The sequence below is a fragment of the Hirundo rustica genome, chromosome 10 (genome assembly GCF_015227805.2).
Source record: "Hirundo rustica isolate bHirRus1 chromosome 10, bHirRus1.pri.v3, whole genome shotgun sequence".
NCBI lineage: Eukaryota > Metazoa > Chordata > Aves > Passeriformes > Hirundinidae > Hirundo > Hirundo rustica.
This window is the reverse complement of record NC_053459.1, coordinates 931,696-947,841: the sequence shown is the minus strand read 5'-3', so window position 1 is coordinate 947,841 and position 16,146 is coordinate 931,696. Positions and strand designations below refer to the sequence as shown.

At 42.4% G+C, this 16,146-nt stretch overlaps 1 protein-coding gene across 1 annotated transcript; it reads right to left on the bottom strand.

Moving 5' to 3' along the window:
• Positions 1 to 340: 340 nt before the first annotated feature.
• Positions 341 to 13,853, bottom strand: COPB2 (COPI coat complex subunit beta 2). Its single transcript, XM_040073854.2, has 22 exons — positions 13,747 to 13,853; positions 12,459 to 12,596; positions 12,114 to 12,200; positions 11,118 to 11,244; positions 10,418 to 10,566; positions 9,180 to 9,326; positions 8,158 to 8,257; positions 7,896 to 8,038; positions 7,477 to 7,676; positions 7,075 to 7,185; positions 6,738 to 6,826; positions 6,555 to 6,661; positions 6,146 to 6,289; positions 5,355 to 5,485; positions 4,854 to 5,061; positions 4,544 to 4,654; positions 3,520 to 3,734; positions 3,158 to 3,250; positions 2,898 to 3,078; positions 2,701 to 2,769; positions 1,103 to 1,195; positions 341 to 701 (listed from the first exon to the last, which is right to left on the bottom strand). Exons 1-22 carry the CDS (start codon positions 13,747 to 13,749, stop codon positions 606 to 608), a joined length of 2,742 nt encoding a protein of 913 aa, XP_039929788.1. The 5' UTR covers positions 13,750 to 13,853; the 3' UTR covers positions 341 to 605.
• Between the last annotated feature and the right edge of the window lie 2,293 nt (positions 13,854 to 16,146).

The window sequence follows — 16,146 nt, the reverse complement described above, 5'->3', positions numbered from 1 at the left end:
AGGAATTGCCCACAATTCATCTGGACAGCTTCATTTAGGAAGGGGTGTAACAAACACCACCTCTAACCCTTAAGCTGTATCACCGGTTGGAACTTTTAGCTAGAAGTGGTGTCTGAACGAGTAACTGAGCTGATGCTGATGGTTACTAGTGCTAGATGGCAGCACAGTGAAAACATAACCATATACCTCACTGTAGGTGCTGAGAAAAATCAGGTTAAAATACTGTTTTTCAGCTACTGTACTCCTGTTTAGTAGATTTGGAATATGCACTACGGAAGCTGGGTTATTCTTAAGAATTCTAGTCTTACTAAATATTACTAGTAAATGGAGAACTGAGGAGCAGAATGTTTAAAAGGATTTATTGAATTGCTTGATAAATGAAAACATTTTTTAGTATGTTCTGGAGCAGGCCTACATCTTGAATTTCAACACATTGGAAGCTGATTCTCTTTGTACAGTTGCTGGCTCTATACTTCCTTCCACATGTACATGGTCCACTTGTGATATAAAAATCAAAATAACTTGGAGCACGTAGTCCACAGAACTTTATTCCTCTGGGTTTTGACCCACTTATTTCCTGATTTGGTCATCTAAAAATAGGATGTTCATTCATCTAAGATCTCTTCATCCAGATTGATATCTGTGGTATCAATATCCTCCAGATCCAAGTTATCTAAGTCATCTTCCAAGTCCAGCAGTGTCTAGGGAGAGAAAAGACTGGATGAGTGGGATACCACTGTGGTTACACGTGAGGCAGCTTATGGGATGGAACTGCGCTCTGGCCCCAGCCAAGGCCTCATGAGGAACATGAGTGCTAAAGGAAGCTGGAGAGCAGCTGCCTGCTTGCTGAGGAAACCTCTTCCACCACTCCAGCTTTTTACTATGTTCTGAGCAGCTGGGTTTGAACTCCCCCGTCACCCCCCAACCTGCTGAACTGGGCCGTTACTGTGCAGTGTCTGCACTCATGAGGCAGGGCTCTGAAAACTGTTCTGGGACTCCCAAAGTCAGGTTTGCAGTAGCTTGGTTAAATCACACTCAATAAAGTCTTTAATGTAAAATGAATTGAATGCTTGTACTTCCCCTCATAAAACTGTTTGGGTACCTTTTGATCTCTTGCTGGAAGGTTATCAGAATTCTGCACAACTGTCTTCATGACTTCTTGCTTAGGAGAGGGAACTGGTTCTTCAGCCTTTTTCTAATGTCAAAAAAAATTCCTTTAGGTTTTTTTTCCAATTTAAATTTGTTCAACAAAAGCAGGTAGACAACAGCAGACCTCTAATGCCCCTTTCCCAGTGGTTCTTTCAGCTTCCCTCAGTTTTTCTTGAGCCACATCTTCACTGTCAGAAAGGATTCTAGTCCTCACTCCACTGGTGACTATTTCCCTCCCCAGTATATTTGAAACATATATATTTGAACCCCCTCAGCAGGAGAGACTAAGTTAGTTGAGACTGACAGCAAATATTAGTAAATTTTAGTAAGTTACTAGTAAGTCTTAAGTAAGTTTAGTAGTTGCTGGGCTTGTATTCTTTAACTCTTCATCTTGTTTCACTGTTGCACAAGTTTTACATTAAGGTAACTCATCAGTCAGTACTATTACTGAAGCAATGGTACTATTCAATTAACTGTATTTAATTACAAATCAATCTCTCCTACAAAATGTCCCATATTCAGCCTCAGCTGTAAGAGATAACTGGGGTTTAGGGCTTCTATGCAATCACAAGCTGAATGCAGAGATGCTGAGGTCTTGTTTTCAGCTTCTGTGGCAAGCTAGTTCTCATTTGTTTCCATAGGTAGCCCCGACAGTGTTGTTTATCATCTTTAACAAATGTGCAGACATGTTTGATCTTGCTTTAATGGTATTTCATTTGATGCACTAGAGGCAAAGAGTACCTACAGAGTCTTGAAAGTAACCTAAATTCTCTGCATTGTCAGGGATGTTCAAAACTGTTTTGTAGTGCATCTCCTATGAGGAAAAATGTACAGAGAATAGAGAGTTGTAGCTTTTCTGTTTCTCCTTCAGTTTCCAGTATGGATTTTAGATGTTTATAGCCTCAAAGAGTTGTGCCAGCATCACTGCCTTTAAGAAACGCTCGCATAATTTTCACATACAAATGTAAAGTGTATTGGATTTGTGCAAAATTATAAGTTGTCACCTTCTCATAAGGCTCTGAAAAGCTTCAAGTGTTTGTTTCAATCTGTATGCTTATACTTTGTACTTGCCCTATTTTCTGTCCCTTAAGAATCTATGTTCAAGTACCCGAATCACATTCCAGTTAGTTATGTTAGTTACAGAGCAGCACACCAGCAAAGAACACAGAGCTTTTAGCACTGCTCTAAGAGGCAAGGGTTTCTATTTCCAGCTACTGAGCTTTTAGATAACCAGCTGCAGTCGAGGCAGTGTTTGTAAATACAACTGGAGCTGTTTTTCTGTAGGACCAATTCAGTGGAAAGACTCTACAATTACAGTACAAAGGGTGACCCAAGGTAAGGAAGCACACAAATAATTTCACAGTCAAGAAGCTGTTAGTAGGTACAGATGTAGGTTAAGAAGAATCTGAGGCAAAAGCACATGAAGCCAACTGCAGCACTTCCAGTCAAGGTAATAAAAGCAATAATTTGTCCATTACTGGTGAAATATTTTCCATGGTAGATGTTACTGTAAGATAGCAAAGTTCTCCCTTAGATTCATCATTCACTGACCTGAGATGTTACAATTCCAGAGGGCTCAAATCCTTTTGCTTCTTCAAGTAAATTTCTTTCTTCATTTGGCTAAAAGTAAAAAAACAAAAAACCCCACAAAAACCAGACACATTTAAGTACTGCACTGAGTTGCTTAGAGCTGATTTTACACAGCACCAAATGTTTTTCTCCTACAGACAGTAAAACCTTCTACTTACAGTGACAAGGGGGTATTCCCTGGCTGGCCTCAAGTCAGCAAGACTTTGCTTAACGTACTCTTCAGCAACAAAAGCTTCCTTTAATCCAGGGAAAAGATTTTCATATTCTGTAGGATCAGCAAGGGACTCAGCAGCTTTTTGATTGACTTTAGAGAGGTTCTCTCGCCAGAGTTTAACAACCCTGAAGATGCAAACCAAATTTGTTACAGACAGCTCATTCAGAAAACACAACTCATGCTCTGCATATGCTTCGAAATTACCTTGAAACTTGGCTTGGCAAATACGTCCGTGCAAGGAAAGCAGCTTCAGGGAGACGCCCAGTTTTGATCAGGAGTTCCAAACATGAATCAAGCCTAAAAGATTTCAAGATGTGATTTTAACCAGTAAACTTAATAAATTATGGTATTAGAATAGCTGTTTATTCTACTCCATTAATTTAAGGTGCTTTCATTTCAGATTTTAAATCTAGCAGCCATCACAGAATGAGCTTTTCTGAGAAGCACTGATGCCCATCTTTCTCCATGAAGTTTTCAGTTAGCTGTAGTTAACCATTTGAAGAACCTGAGGGTCTCAGCACTTGAGAAAACAGAGCAGAACAATCAGAAGCTCCTTTGCCACTTACTTTCCCTGCAGGAAGTAGCTCATAAATGCCACATTATTCTTGCCATCCTTTTCTGCACCTTCAGCCAACTTGTTCACCATGCTGGCATTCCCTGAAGCTGTGGCTAGGAGCAGCAGCCCTCCATAGTCCTGGGCATGGTGGAGACACTCCTGGGCTAAGCCAAACTGGCATTTACTGATGGCAAGCTCTGCAAGCTGCTTCCACTTCTGTTCTGACTGATTGTACAAAAAGGGGAGAGGGAGGGAAAGAAAAAAACCAAACCACTCACATTTCTGAACAGCATTTAAAAGTTTTTCAGAGCACTCAGTATAAAAATCTAAGTTGACTTGTGAAGGTGCTGTATCCCCTGACTACTCTTGTCTTCCCTTTGAGGTACTGTGATTATTGCAGATTTGCAGCATGACACTGAGTGTTAAGAGATCCATACCCAGCTGTAACATTACATAAAATAAACAGTTTCTCAGTAAACATAGAGGGGAGAAGCAGGCATGCCTCTGGAAATTTAACAATCTGTTCAAGCTCCCAAGTTAACTCTCAGAACGCTGAAAGGCATTTGTGTCTGTGACTAAGTTAACACTCCTTCTAAATAACTTGATTATTTTACAGATTTAATGAGATCAATTCTCTGCATGATAATGATGGGACAAATCACTGCCTGTCAGATTTTTTAGTGCAGCAGTCCAAGTTTGCCAAGGCTGGAACAAAGGTCGGAACAAAGGTCTGAAAGCTTCAGCCCTGTCTTTCCTCCTCATTGTTAAGTACTGAAGATTAAGGCTTGGTTCTGGGCTCAAGTTTTTTATTCTCCAGTTGTTCCTGTAGCTTTCTGAGCAGACACCATTCTTTGTCCCCATCCCACAGCTTAGATTCCTTTGAATTACAGGCAGAAGAATTTCATCAACGGAGTTGGAGGCATTTCAGTTGTGTTTAGGGAGTTGTACTGCATCCCCGCATACCACTGCCTTTTCTTACAGACTCCTACTAATACTCAGAATCCAGGATGAATCACCCAAATTTATATACTTACCTCTGCTTCTACTGCAAGCTGATAGGCTATTTTTAATTCTCCAAGTTGAAGAGCAAGTTCAAAACGATGCTCTGGATCTGTAGATACTGCAAGAGCTTGTTGTTTGAAGCCCTAAAATAAAAATCTGACAGTGAAGCTAGGACTTGTCAGGTCAGACGTAATCCTAAATACTTTTAACAAAAGCAGAAGGTTACTGCTCACAGATAATACTGCTCACAATACTGCTCACTGGGTTTTGTTTAGCACACTCAATTAACCATGTGAATAAACTGGTTTATTTAGTTGGATAACTAAGAAGTAGTTTTCTTGCCTGTTTTTCAAGAAAATGTGCGACCCTGGTTCTCTGTTCTTTCGGGATTGTGGGAAGAACTTTGTCAGCCATGCCGAAATCTCTCCTCATCACAGCAGTTTGATATTCGAGCACCGAGACCAGCAAAGAGTAACTAACAATGTTTAGCTCTTTATCTCCCAAATACAGCCTGTTGTCTTTGGGGATATACCCCAGGAGATACATTGTTCTGAAACAAAACAAAGAGCACTCAGCTTCAACAGATCCACACAAACAGTCAGTACAAAAACATTCCAGTAGTTCTTCTGCTAGCAAGAATACTCCCACCAAATACTCTGCTTTTCCTGGATGTACTCTTTCACACAGCACTGTTCATCCCTCAGAACTGCACTGCTGCCTCACAACACCCAACTTGTTCCCACCTCTGGTGCTAAAGCAGGGCACAGCAGCAGCTGCCAGGGTTCACCTTGAACCCCCTTCTCTGAGACAACCTTGAACACTTTAAGTGAAGCAGCAGCTCACCTGTCCAGATGGGCAATGGTGACAATCTCTCCTCCAACGTAGTAGTTGAGCCTGTTCACAGAACTGGTGTAAATAAAGCAGTCACCCACCCACAGACCGGTTTTCACAATCTCCTGGATCTCACCAAGAACCTGCAAAGCAAATTTTACTTAATTAGATACACAAAAAGGTACCTAGAAGGTAGCAGGAAGACTACTGCAATTTAAAATATAATTCCATACGCTATACTTAAATAGTTGGGCAAGTTGCAAATATAAGTTTAGATATAGATTAGACGTACATAAATGATAATTTAGTTTTACACACATGCTGCCCTAATTCTTAACTAAGCCAATTACAGATCTAGAAAACAAGCACCAAACTTAAGCATTAAGCAAGACAATCAAAGGTAACTTTCCTTCTGAAATTTTGATTTCTGACATTTCACTGCAGGACATTTTTTCACTTCTCAAACTTGAATAACATTTTAAAATTTGAAAATTATAGGGAAAAAAAATTAAGCAATGACCCCGAAGTGTGTTTTAAAAATAATCTCTGTAACTCTCTGATAACAGTGAACAGATGAAGAGAAATGCAGGCATCAAGGTCTGTTGTGCTGGGATTCAGACAGCGATACACTCCTCAGGAATCCCAAAAAAATGAGTAAGTGATCCTCAGGCAGATGCACAATGTGTGATACTAAAAATGGTCTGGAAACGAACATTTAAACTGGTCTGTGTTAAGGACTAAGTTTGCTGCACACTCCTGCTTCTACCATCCATAATCTTACTCCACTTTTTAAATAGAAGTACCTCAAAGGCATCTTCAATTCCATCTTCAGTGACACCTTCATGTGTTTCTTGGGCTGCTGCCACTTTTTCTGACAGGTACTTGAGAATGAAGAATGACTCTTCTGTAGCAATGCACACAAGCTCACCCGAGTCAGACCAGAAAATCTGTGACAGCAGAATTGACAGTGGCACAGGCTAAGGACTGTGTGGGAATTAAGGGTAAAACACACAAACTCTATAAGCTTTAGGACAGAGAAGCCAACACATACAGGAATTTTTCTGCCCTTTCTGCTATATGACTGAGGTAAATTATTACTTTATTATTGATAGCTTTGCTTCATGCAAGAAAATCAGTTTAGTAAAAATATGTATGTATATAAATCAGTAAACCCAGACAGATAAATATCTTCAGTCCCATGCAGAAACTCACATGTTTGGGCTGGATTTCAATCCTGCGAATCAGCTCAGTGTTGTCCCAGTCATAGAATGCCAGGCCATTAACAGATCTGACTCCCAACAGAAAGCCACCATAAATGCCTGCAAGAAAATAAAGGTGGAGGAAGTCCACATTGTGCAAAAACCACACCAACATATCTATTTTTGAAGTACTTACCTTCTGCTCCAAAATCAGGCTTGAACGACTTCTTCTCTTTGAAATTTTTAAATATCTTTACAACACTGTTGCTCTCCCTGATTGCATACCTAAATAGAGATAAAATTGTAAATAAACAAAACCATTATTCAGTTTCTGAAGTAGTGAATTACTGAACCATAAGCTGCTACAAAACAACTGCATTTGAGTTATCTTCTAAAACCAGTAGAGTGCTAAAACTTTTCAAGCAGGACAACTATTGAAAGTTTATTTTATGTGCATGTTTTGGTCTTCATGGCCTGAAAACTAAAGTAGCAGCAGCAAATGTAATACAAAGGAAAAAACTTTCAAGACTTACTCTGAAGAGTCATGTGCCCAAACGAACTCCTGTGCAGAACCAAAGCTCTTGTTCCTCAGAGCCATGGCTGTGTAGATGATGTATTCACCATCACCACACACCACCACGAACCTGGGGCAGGAGAGAGAGGCACTTGTCAGGTATCAGTGTTCAGTCCCACAGGCAGGAGCAAGAAGGCAAGTTATCTGTAAAGGTCAAGGCTCCCATGCCCAAGATAATCACTGCAAACACAAAGCATGAGCTTTATATATTCCTAAAATGTCATGGAACTCAATTTCCTTCCTGAATCATGCTCCTTCTGGTCCCCACTGAGCAGCTCATGTACCTTGGATCCCTTTCCTTGGAGCCTGCTAACAAAAATACCCCAACCAGTTCAAGAGAAGTGATAAAGGAATGTGTTACCGTCCATTAGGGTTGTGCTGGATTGTCTGAGGATAGATTTCACAGCTGCCCATATCCTTCACAGCCAGTGGCAACCTCTCTCCATCTTTGATTTCAGCATCTCCCATCGCTTTCAAGTTAGCTTGTTGGACTTCAGAATGTTTAGCCCAAATAATTTTTCCATTTGCATCCATGGACATGGCAGGTTCTTCACGACCAAGCTAGAAAGTAAGTAAGAAGTTAGGCTATGAAAAAAAATACATCACTGATTTTCTTTTCAGTTGAAAATATCAAGTGAAATAGCCAATCTCTATCAAAAAATGCCAATTAAAATGCTAAAATTTCAGTATTTTACTTATTATCCCAAATCCAAAAACCAGTTGTTCTGCACACAGGACAGCGATGAATCACAATTTCTCACTTCAAACCATGAATTATACCTTAACAATAATGCTGCCTTCATCATATCCCAAAGCCACGTTGTTGGAGCCCCTCAGGCTGGCCACACACCACACCCTCTCCATGCCGTAGTTCAGGGTGCTCTCCAGGCGGTAAGTGCTGGAGTGCCAGATCCGCACCGTGCCTGGGGAGAAACAGGGAGAGATCCTTTCATCCCAGTGTGAGGGGGGCAGCCCCACCACCGCAAGAGCTCTCCCCTCAGTTCTTTTCCTGTCCTTTCTACACCAGAAAACCCAAAGTTACCATCTTCAGAGCCAGTGATGATGATGGGCAGCTCTGGATGGAAGCTGACACATGACACGTTCTGAGCGTGGCCTTCCAGTGTCTGGACACAGGTTTTATTCTGAAAGCAAGAACACAATGCCACACTTTAACCCTTATTTCTTAAAAAAAATCTCCCCCGTATCCAAAATAGAGCTGAAAATTCTCTAGATTTCTTACATTTGCAAGGCGTTCAAACAACAGCACCAAGCTATTAAAAACTGTTGATTATATTCTATTGTACCTCCTGCACAGAAGAAAATATTTATTTCCTTTGACAGAGGCATTTCCCTCTTTTCAGATGTGTTTATGACTAGAAAATATGCTTTCTCAGAGCTGCATAGCACAGCAGATTAAAGCAAGATAGAAAGCTGAGTTCACTGCAAAAAAAATAATAACCAAACACTGCACTACAGGTGAAAACAGATCTAATTTAGGTCTTTGGAAAGCATGTTCATTCACACAGTTGTGAAAGAGAGGCTACCCTGCTTGAGGTAACTAAGACTGGAGCATGTATAGTGTCTCCAGCTCCACATGGTAGCAAAATCTCAAGCCCTGTTGTGTAATCTTCATGATTGCGTCGAGTGCTTAAATTAACAGTGCCAGCTTCAACTTCTGTCTTGCCCTTCTGGCCATTCAGACACTTGCACACAGGAAGAACTCAGGAGTCTAGGCTCCAGCACCGTAACCGAAGCCCTGGATTAGATCTCACTTTCTGAGGAGCATTTAAGGAGGGCACCTCATTGTTCCTACCCTCTTTAGGGGTAGAAACATTGCATGTGTGTGCATGCAACATATGGGACTGTGACAACGTGCACAGATGAAAAAGGAGGGGGGTGAAGCTATAAAGAATGAAGAAAAAAACAAGAGGAACAGGTTAATCCAAAAACATGAGGTCTAAAAAGGCAGGGAATCAATTTATCACAGGAAAATAATCTAACAACAGAGCCTTTATAGCGAATGTGGCAGCCAGCACAAAGGCTCCTGAAGAGCTGAGCACACACCTGGTAGTCCCAGATCTTCACCAGGCGGTCATCTGCCCCAGAAATGAGGTATGGCTTGTCCCCACCACTGTAATAGTCAATGCAGTTCACTCCTTTCTCGTGGCCTTCCAAGGTGAAGTTGGGAGAGGATGACCCAAGCTGCCACACCTGACCAACAAAACACAACCACCTGTACTCAGCAACCTTCTGTGGCCAGGTCACCCTTGGCAAACACAACAGGTATGCAGACGTACTTGACAAGTCCAAAGAGAAATAACACAGAATTCCAAAGACACAGTTATTTTCTTAGGTGAAAAACCTCACCAACTGCTCAGCAAACTACCAGTCCTTCCCCCAATAAACGCAAATAACATGCTGAATTGCCCATGCTCTGCTCATAACTCTAAGCAATTAAATCGATTGCTTTAAACTTTAAGGACATGAAACCATATGAAGCACTGCTTTTAAGACGTAGTATCTGTTTATAAAATTAACTAGTAATTAATTGTTATTATACATGAGTTTCCTCCATGTCCTAAATTTTAATTTTCCCAGCTACACTAAAAAATATCAAATCTCATGTTAAATGAGGATACAAAATGAAACAAGTCAAGTGTAGATATACCAATGTTCTCCCCTGTTTATCATACCAAATCAACATTTACATATACCCGATCTCAACATTTGTGGCCATATGAAATCAGTACTGGCTTTTTACAGCCAATATACTGATAATGTTCAGGAAATGTGAGGAGGCGTCACTGCTCAGTGGCTGCAAATATGTAGTCACAGATATTTAGTAGCAGCTGCACAGCAAATGAGACCATGAGAAGGCTGAAGGCATCTCTGGAAACAATTGCATGCACAGACAGCCAAGGACATGAAAGTAATGGGAGAGACATCTTTACCAGGGTTGAGTTTTTTTCTTTTTAATGCACAGTTAGTCTTTATCCACTATACAGTTTCAATACTCCCAAACCACTCATTGACAATAAAACCATTACTCCTCTCCCATATTTCTGTGCAGTCCAAATGGAGATACAGCACTTAAAAGAGTTTAAAGAACTACAACAGGTAATCTGGTAAATTTACTGAATTACTTAGTGGGTGCCTGGACCGCTGTCCAGGTCTTTGTTCAATCAAAATTCTACTACTGCACCTGCTTTTAAGAATACTGACCCATCATCCATACAGGGTTGTTGGTTTGTGTACACTGATAAACATTTAATGACTAAAAACCCCAAATATAGTTTCTATACCTTAATTGTCCTATCCAAAGAGGCACTGGCAAACTGGTTATTGTCTTTTGGGTTTATGACAATCTGCATGACGTAATGGGTGTGTCCTTCAAACACCTGAGAACAAGACCATTTCTTATCCCAGTCCCAGAGTTTGATCAGCATGTCATCTGGAAAAAAACACAAACAACCAAGCTTCAGTGGGTGATAACTACCTCCTTAAACTGCATAATCCTCCAGAACATCATGTTACATGCTGGAAAGGAGGCACTGCTAATAATCTATTTGCATCTATAGGATTAAGAGTCCTTGCAGAAGGACCACAGGGAGATGAAAGTTGTCTGTTGCTTTCAAGTCAGATTCCCAGCTAAAAACAGTCCAAACCACGATGAAATTTTTTAAAAAACGTAACTTGAGCTGTTATTTGAGAGTTTGCCACACTAATTAGCACACATATGAATGTTTCCTCTGGCAGATATTAAGAGAGAAGGCTCTCTGCTCTTCTTTGGCAAGAACACAAGCCATTATATTTTAAATTCTAAGTGCAGTTGATATTACATTAAAAAAAACATGAATACATCTACCAAGAAACAACAAAATGATAACTGTCACACTGACTACTTGCTCAAGGAATCTTGAGTCTTGCCAAGGAGAACTGCAAGCCCTCACTGCTCAGAAAACAGGAGCCTGAAAACAGCTAAACATCCCAAAGGACTCTCACCACTGCTTGTGAGGATGAAGGGCTGCGTGGGGTGCACTGCAATGCATCGGATGTAGTCGGAATGGGCCTCAAACATGTGAACTCTTTCCAGGGTGTTGTAATTAAAAACTCTGATCTGCATGTCATCCTGGGAAAGGGAGGAAAAGCCACATGAAAATAAGTCTCCTGTGCAGTGCAACTTCTATGGAATGCAGAGGAGCTAGGAAAAAAATATTTCACCATTGAAGACAATAAAATGTTTAAGGAATTTTGCTTGCTAACAAAACAAATTATGCTTGGATTCAGAAGGCTACAAATTACACACTGCTGTTCCAAGTCATTTATGAAATGGAAAAAACTTTGACCAAATTTTCATGTTTTAACAAGTAACTGAGTCATGGCAGCATAAGGTAATGAAATGAAAATAAATTTTTACTCTGTGTACAGGGCAGAAGACTAGGAAATGAAAGTTGAGACAAAAATATTTAGGCATTAACTTAATTCAGGCAAAAAATATTCACTCCATTAAGAATAATGTGTTACCAAAATCAGAATTCAACTATTCCTCTCAAGGTAGATCCACCGAATTAAAGCAGACATTTTTTCTAGTGATGAGCAAAACTAAAAAATTATTTTTAATATAACCAAGAACAAAAGTAGAAAGCAACTTCTAATTCACCTTACCTAGGATTGTCAATAGTTTCATCTTAGCTAAAGTAGCACCTGTGTTACTGAGTCAGAACTGTGAGTATGTTCCAGCTAGCAGTAAAAGCTAAACTCCATCTACCTGGCATTACCCGCAGAGTCAGTCACCTTAGCAGCTTGCACTCTTTTGAAAAGAAAAGTTTAAGCTTCTAAGCTTCCTTAAAGGAGAAAACTTCTGGGAAACTGTAGTGTAGTATTCCCTTCTCTACAAATTCATATCAGATCAGATTATTACATGATGCACAAAGTAACGGCATGAAAATTAGTCAGAGAAAGTGCAGCTGCATAGGAAATCACAAGAGAACAGCTTACAGCTCCAGTAACAACCCAGTTCTTCCTCGCCACGAACTTGGCAGCTCTCACGGGCAGGTCACATACTTCGAAATTCTTCACCAGAGTCTGAAAATAAAACCAGTCAAGTTTATGGCACCATAGAGAAAAATACCGATTTTGAAACTAGCTCTTTCTACTTTCTTAACAGCAACCAATATGTCACTTCCTTGTCTACTGATACAGTGACTCTTGTACTCAGCCAGAGGAGAGCACAGTCAGTTAGCAGCAGAGATTGAAGGTTCTGTACAAATTCAGTTTTCCAACACCAGACACACACGTGTCAGTTAGGAACATTCCACAGTAAGGCAGAGCCAAAGCCATCACCTGTGTTTCGTGGTTCCAGACACAGACACTGCCGTTGTAGAGGCTGGCCAGCATCCATGGCTCTGTGGGATGCAGGTCCACGCTCTTCACCCGGTCAGAGCGGGCGGTCAGCTTCCGCTTGATATCCAGTCGGAGAGGCTGGGGGAAACAATTGGGAATACCAGGTGACTTAACAGCAAACTGGCACACAAAAGGGGAAAGGAAAGCTGCAGTTTACTCTTAGAATAAAAGGATCTGATCCTGCTGTTCAGGCAGACAGAAGGTTACTACTCTTTTCTATCCATCCATGTATCTGTTTTTGTAGGAAGCATCACATCCCCACCAATGGCAATGGCTCTGTTTAATTTAATTCTGTGAAATTCAGGATTTCTTTATACTGTAAAAAGTATCTCCAGCAGAGTCAAAAGAGAAAAAAAAAAAAAAAAAAAAGCACTGCACATCTTCCTGGTGCCCCTGAACTACAAAAGCAAAGCAAAGAGAACATGCTCCTAATACAAATGTTACAAAATTAATCTTCCTGCTACTTCACCTGACAAACCATGAAGAAAAGTCAGTTACCACAAGAGAGCATAACATTTGCCCATTATAAATTTACTTCCATTCATAATTCCAAAATTACGTTTTAAAATGGAACACTGTCTTGTAGCAACTGAGATAAAAGGAAAAGTCTTTCCCTTAGAAAGAAGGGTCTGACCTTCCACTTTCATCACTGGCAATGTAAAGCCAGAGTATATAAAAAGCATGAAGTCCAACAAAGTGATTTTTCTAATATATTCGAGGCATTATGGATTTATCTAGACACTCATTTGAGATCATTTAATGCAGCTTTTATCTCAGAGAATTTAGTGCACAACGGCTGATCAAAGAACACTGCACGTATTAATAAAACCTGCAGTTACCTATGTTAGACACCGCGAGGAGAAAAAAAAAACCTGGTTATCATGCAGCACCTGTACCACAGACATGACACGGGATGTAGAGATGAATTTGGGGCTCATTTCTCCTGCTACAAACACCACGAAGGCGAGCACAGCTACACTCGATTCCGTGCTTATCCCTGCCACCTCTGGGATCTGCAGCTCCCGAGGGCCGGGAATGGCCTGTCCGAGGGGTGAGTGCGACACGCACCTCGACCCCCGCTACAGCCGCTCGGGGGGCTGAGGAACAGCCGCGCACAGCACCGCGCCCGGCCCCGGCCCCTCCAGCCCTCGGTCCGCTGGGGCCGGCTGGGACGGTCACCCTCCTGCAGCGGGAGCGAGGGGCCCCCCGGACCCCGCCTGTCGCTTACCATGGCCCCGCTGTGCCGAGGTGCCGCCCCGGTGTCCCCGGTTCTGCCCCGACGCCGCCGCCCGGGCCCGGTCCGATCTCCGACGTGGAGCTTCCGGGCCCGCCGCTCTCGCGACAGCGCCGCCGGGCGCCCCTCACTCTCGCGAGAGCGAGACGTCCCCGTGGAATGCCGGGATATGTAGTCAGGGCGGGGGGGGGGAGTTGTAGTCGGCCCGCGCTGCCTCAGGAGCGGAGGAGGCTCGGAGCCGTGGACTAGGACGGGACCTAGGGAGCTCATGGAACCCAGCTCCAGCCCCGCACACCACACCGTGTGTCTGAGAGCGTACCCAGCTCCCGGCAATCCACACTGCACCCCGAGCATCACTCCGTGTGTCTGAGAGCGTTTTCCAAACGCTTCCTGAACCCTCTTTGTCTTGGTGCTGTGCGGTGCTGTGCCCATTGCCCTGCGGAGCCTGTTCAGTGCCCACCCTCTGTGTGAACAACTTTTTCCCGATAACCAGCCTCAGCCTGTCCTGACTCGGCTCTCTGCCGTTCCCTCAGGTCCTGTCACTGTCACCACGGAGCACTGATCGGCGCTGGCCCCTCGTTTCCCCTCATGAGGTTGCTGGAGATTGCTATGAGCTCTCCCCAGAGTCTCCTGCGGGCTGAACAGACCAAGTGTCCTAAACCACTCATTCACCACTCACTCACTCACTCATCCCCCTCATTCACCACCCTCGTGGCCTCCTTTGGACACTCTCGAATAGCTGAATGTCTTGTTTTAATACTGTGGTGCCCCAAACTGTGTCCCCTCGATGTCCCCAGCCAGAGTCCCCCGTGTGACCCCTCACAGAGAGGACGTGGTGACGATCTCCAGGTGTGCCCCGGTGTGCCCCGGTGTGCCCCGGTGTGCCCAGGTGTGCCGTGTGTCCCCTCAGTGCAGACTCGGTGTGCACCATGGTGACCCTGCTGAGGGGACAGGACTCTGGTGACAGCACTCCGGGGTGAGCTGGCAGGGAGCTCAGTGTGTCCATCTCTCCCAAAGAAACACGTGAGCCTGGTCAGTCCTGCAGACCCTGAGACTGGCAATGCGACACTTTTCCTTATCATTTTGTCAGCTAAAATTGCTGCAACTCCAAACAGCATCTAATGGAAACATGTGGAATATGAGGAAGCACCACAGCACGAGGAACCACTCTTGAGGGAATTTCTCCTACCCCTGCTGCCAGATTGAAGTTCCATCTCTAAAAATTGCATCCCCTGCATTTCGTTGTGTAAAAGAGAGGAATAACACAGAGGCTATTTATATTCATTGGGATCCAGTTAAAGAAAATTCTCCTCTCCATATAAGTGCTCTTCTGGGGATTAGAAGCCCTGTGTCCTCTATCCCACAACACTGCAAGAAGGATTACACCGGCCTGGAGTGTTTACAGTCTGAAGGACATAAACAAACAAAAAATGAGAGAGACAGAACAGTTACTGCAATTCTTGTCATTTTCACTCCGAGGGAGAAAAGATCGATAATTAAATCTTTAAAAAACCCCCACAAGTTTGATGAAAAGTGAGAAGATAAATGCCTGAAGCAAGAAAAGGGGCACAATATTGTCAGCTGCTATGGATGAGTTTAGACTTTCAGATTTAAGTCTTGCTTTCTGCTTTGAATTCATTACAGTAATGATACTACAGTGTGATGAATAACACTTCAAATGTTTGAGTACAGAATTTGGGATGCAGAATCTGAATACCCCAGCCTAAAAGGAATTATTTGAGTAAAATTTAAGAATTTTGAGTGTAGTTCATTATTTTTAGATGGCTGAGGTGGAAGACTGAAAGAAGAGATGTAGAGGAAAGTGACCATAATAGAGAATGTTGGTAGTGGGGGGATATACAGCACAGACTGTGTGTTTTTTCCTTGAAAAACTCAATGAAGTCATGTCCAGAGAGGGATGAGACTATTACAGGACAATTAAAGATGATCAGCAAAGTAAGGGAAAGATGAAGGTGTAGAGCGTGTTGGTCAAGAAAATAACAGCAGAGAAAGGAAGAAATTATTTTGCTGTTAGCTTCTCCTGGGCAGTTGTATTAATCAAAAAGCTAAGGGGGACTGAAAAAGTGCAGGGCATAAGCCAAGACTGACCTTACAGGAGAAAAGAAGAAATGAAAAAAACCAATTAAATTCAAAATAAGAAATATCCCTCACAAGCTGTTAGAGGCAAGTTTACCAGCTGGGTATGAGTTCTGAGTCCAAACTATGATCCGTTGTGGAAATTAAATGGGTATACAGAAGGAATACATTATATATTTGTTTGCCTTTCACGTGGTTTCCTGTGTATGCTGTACTGGCCACTGTTTCACCAGGGGCTGCACACAAAACAGCTGGAACTGTGGTGTGTCTCTGAGAAGCCTTTCAGTGCAGCGATTC

Excerpts from the sequence above, each read along its gene's own strand:
- COPB2 (XM_040073854.2), bottom strand. Across the intron at positions 6,827-7,074 it reads TGGGCACATGACTCTTCAGA|GTATGCAATCAGGGAGAGCA; the intron begins GTAAGTCTTGAA and ends ATCTCTATTTAG. Across the intron at positions 2,770-2,897 it reads GGGAATACCCCCTTGTCACT|CCAAATGAAGAAAGAAATTT; the intron begins GTAAGTAGAAGG and ends TTTTACTTTTAG.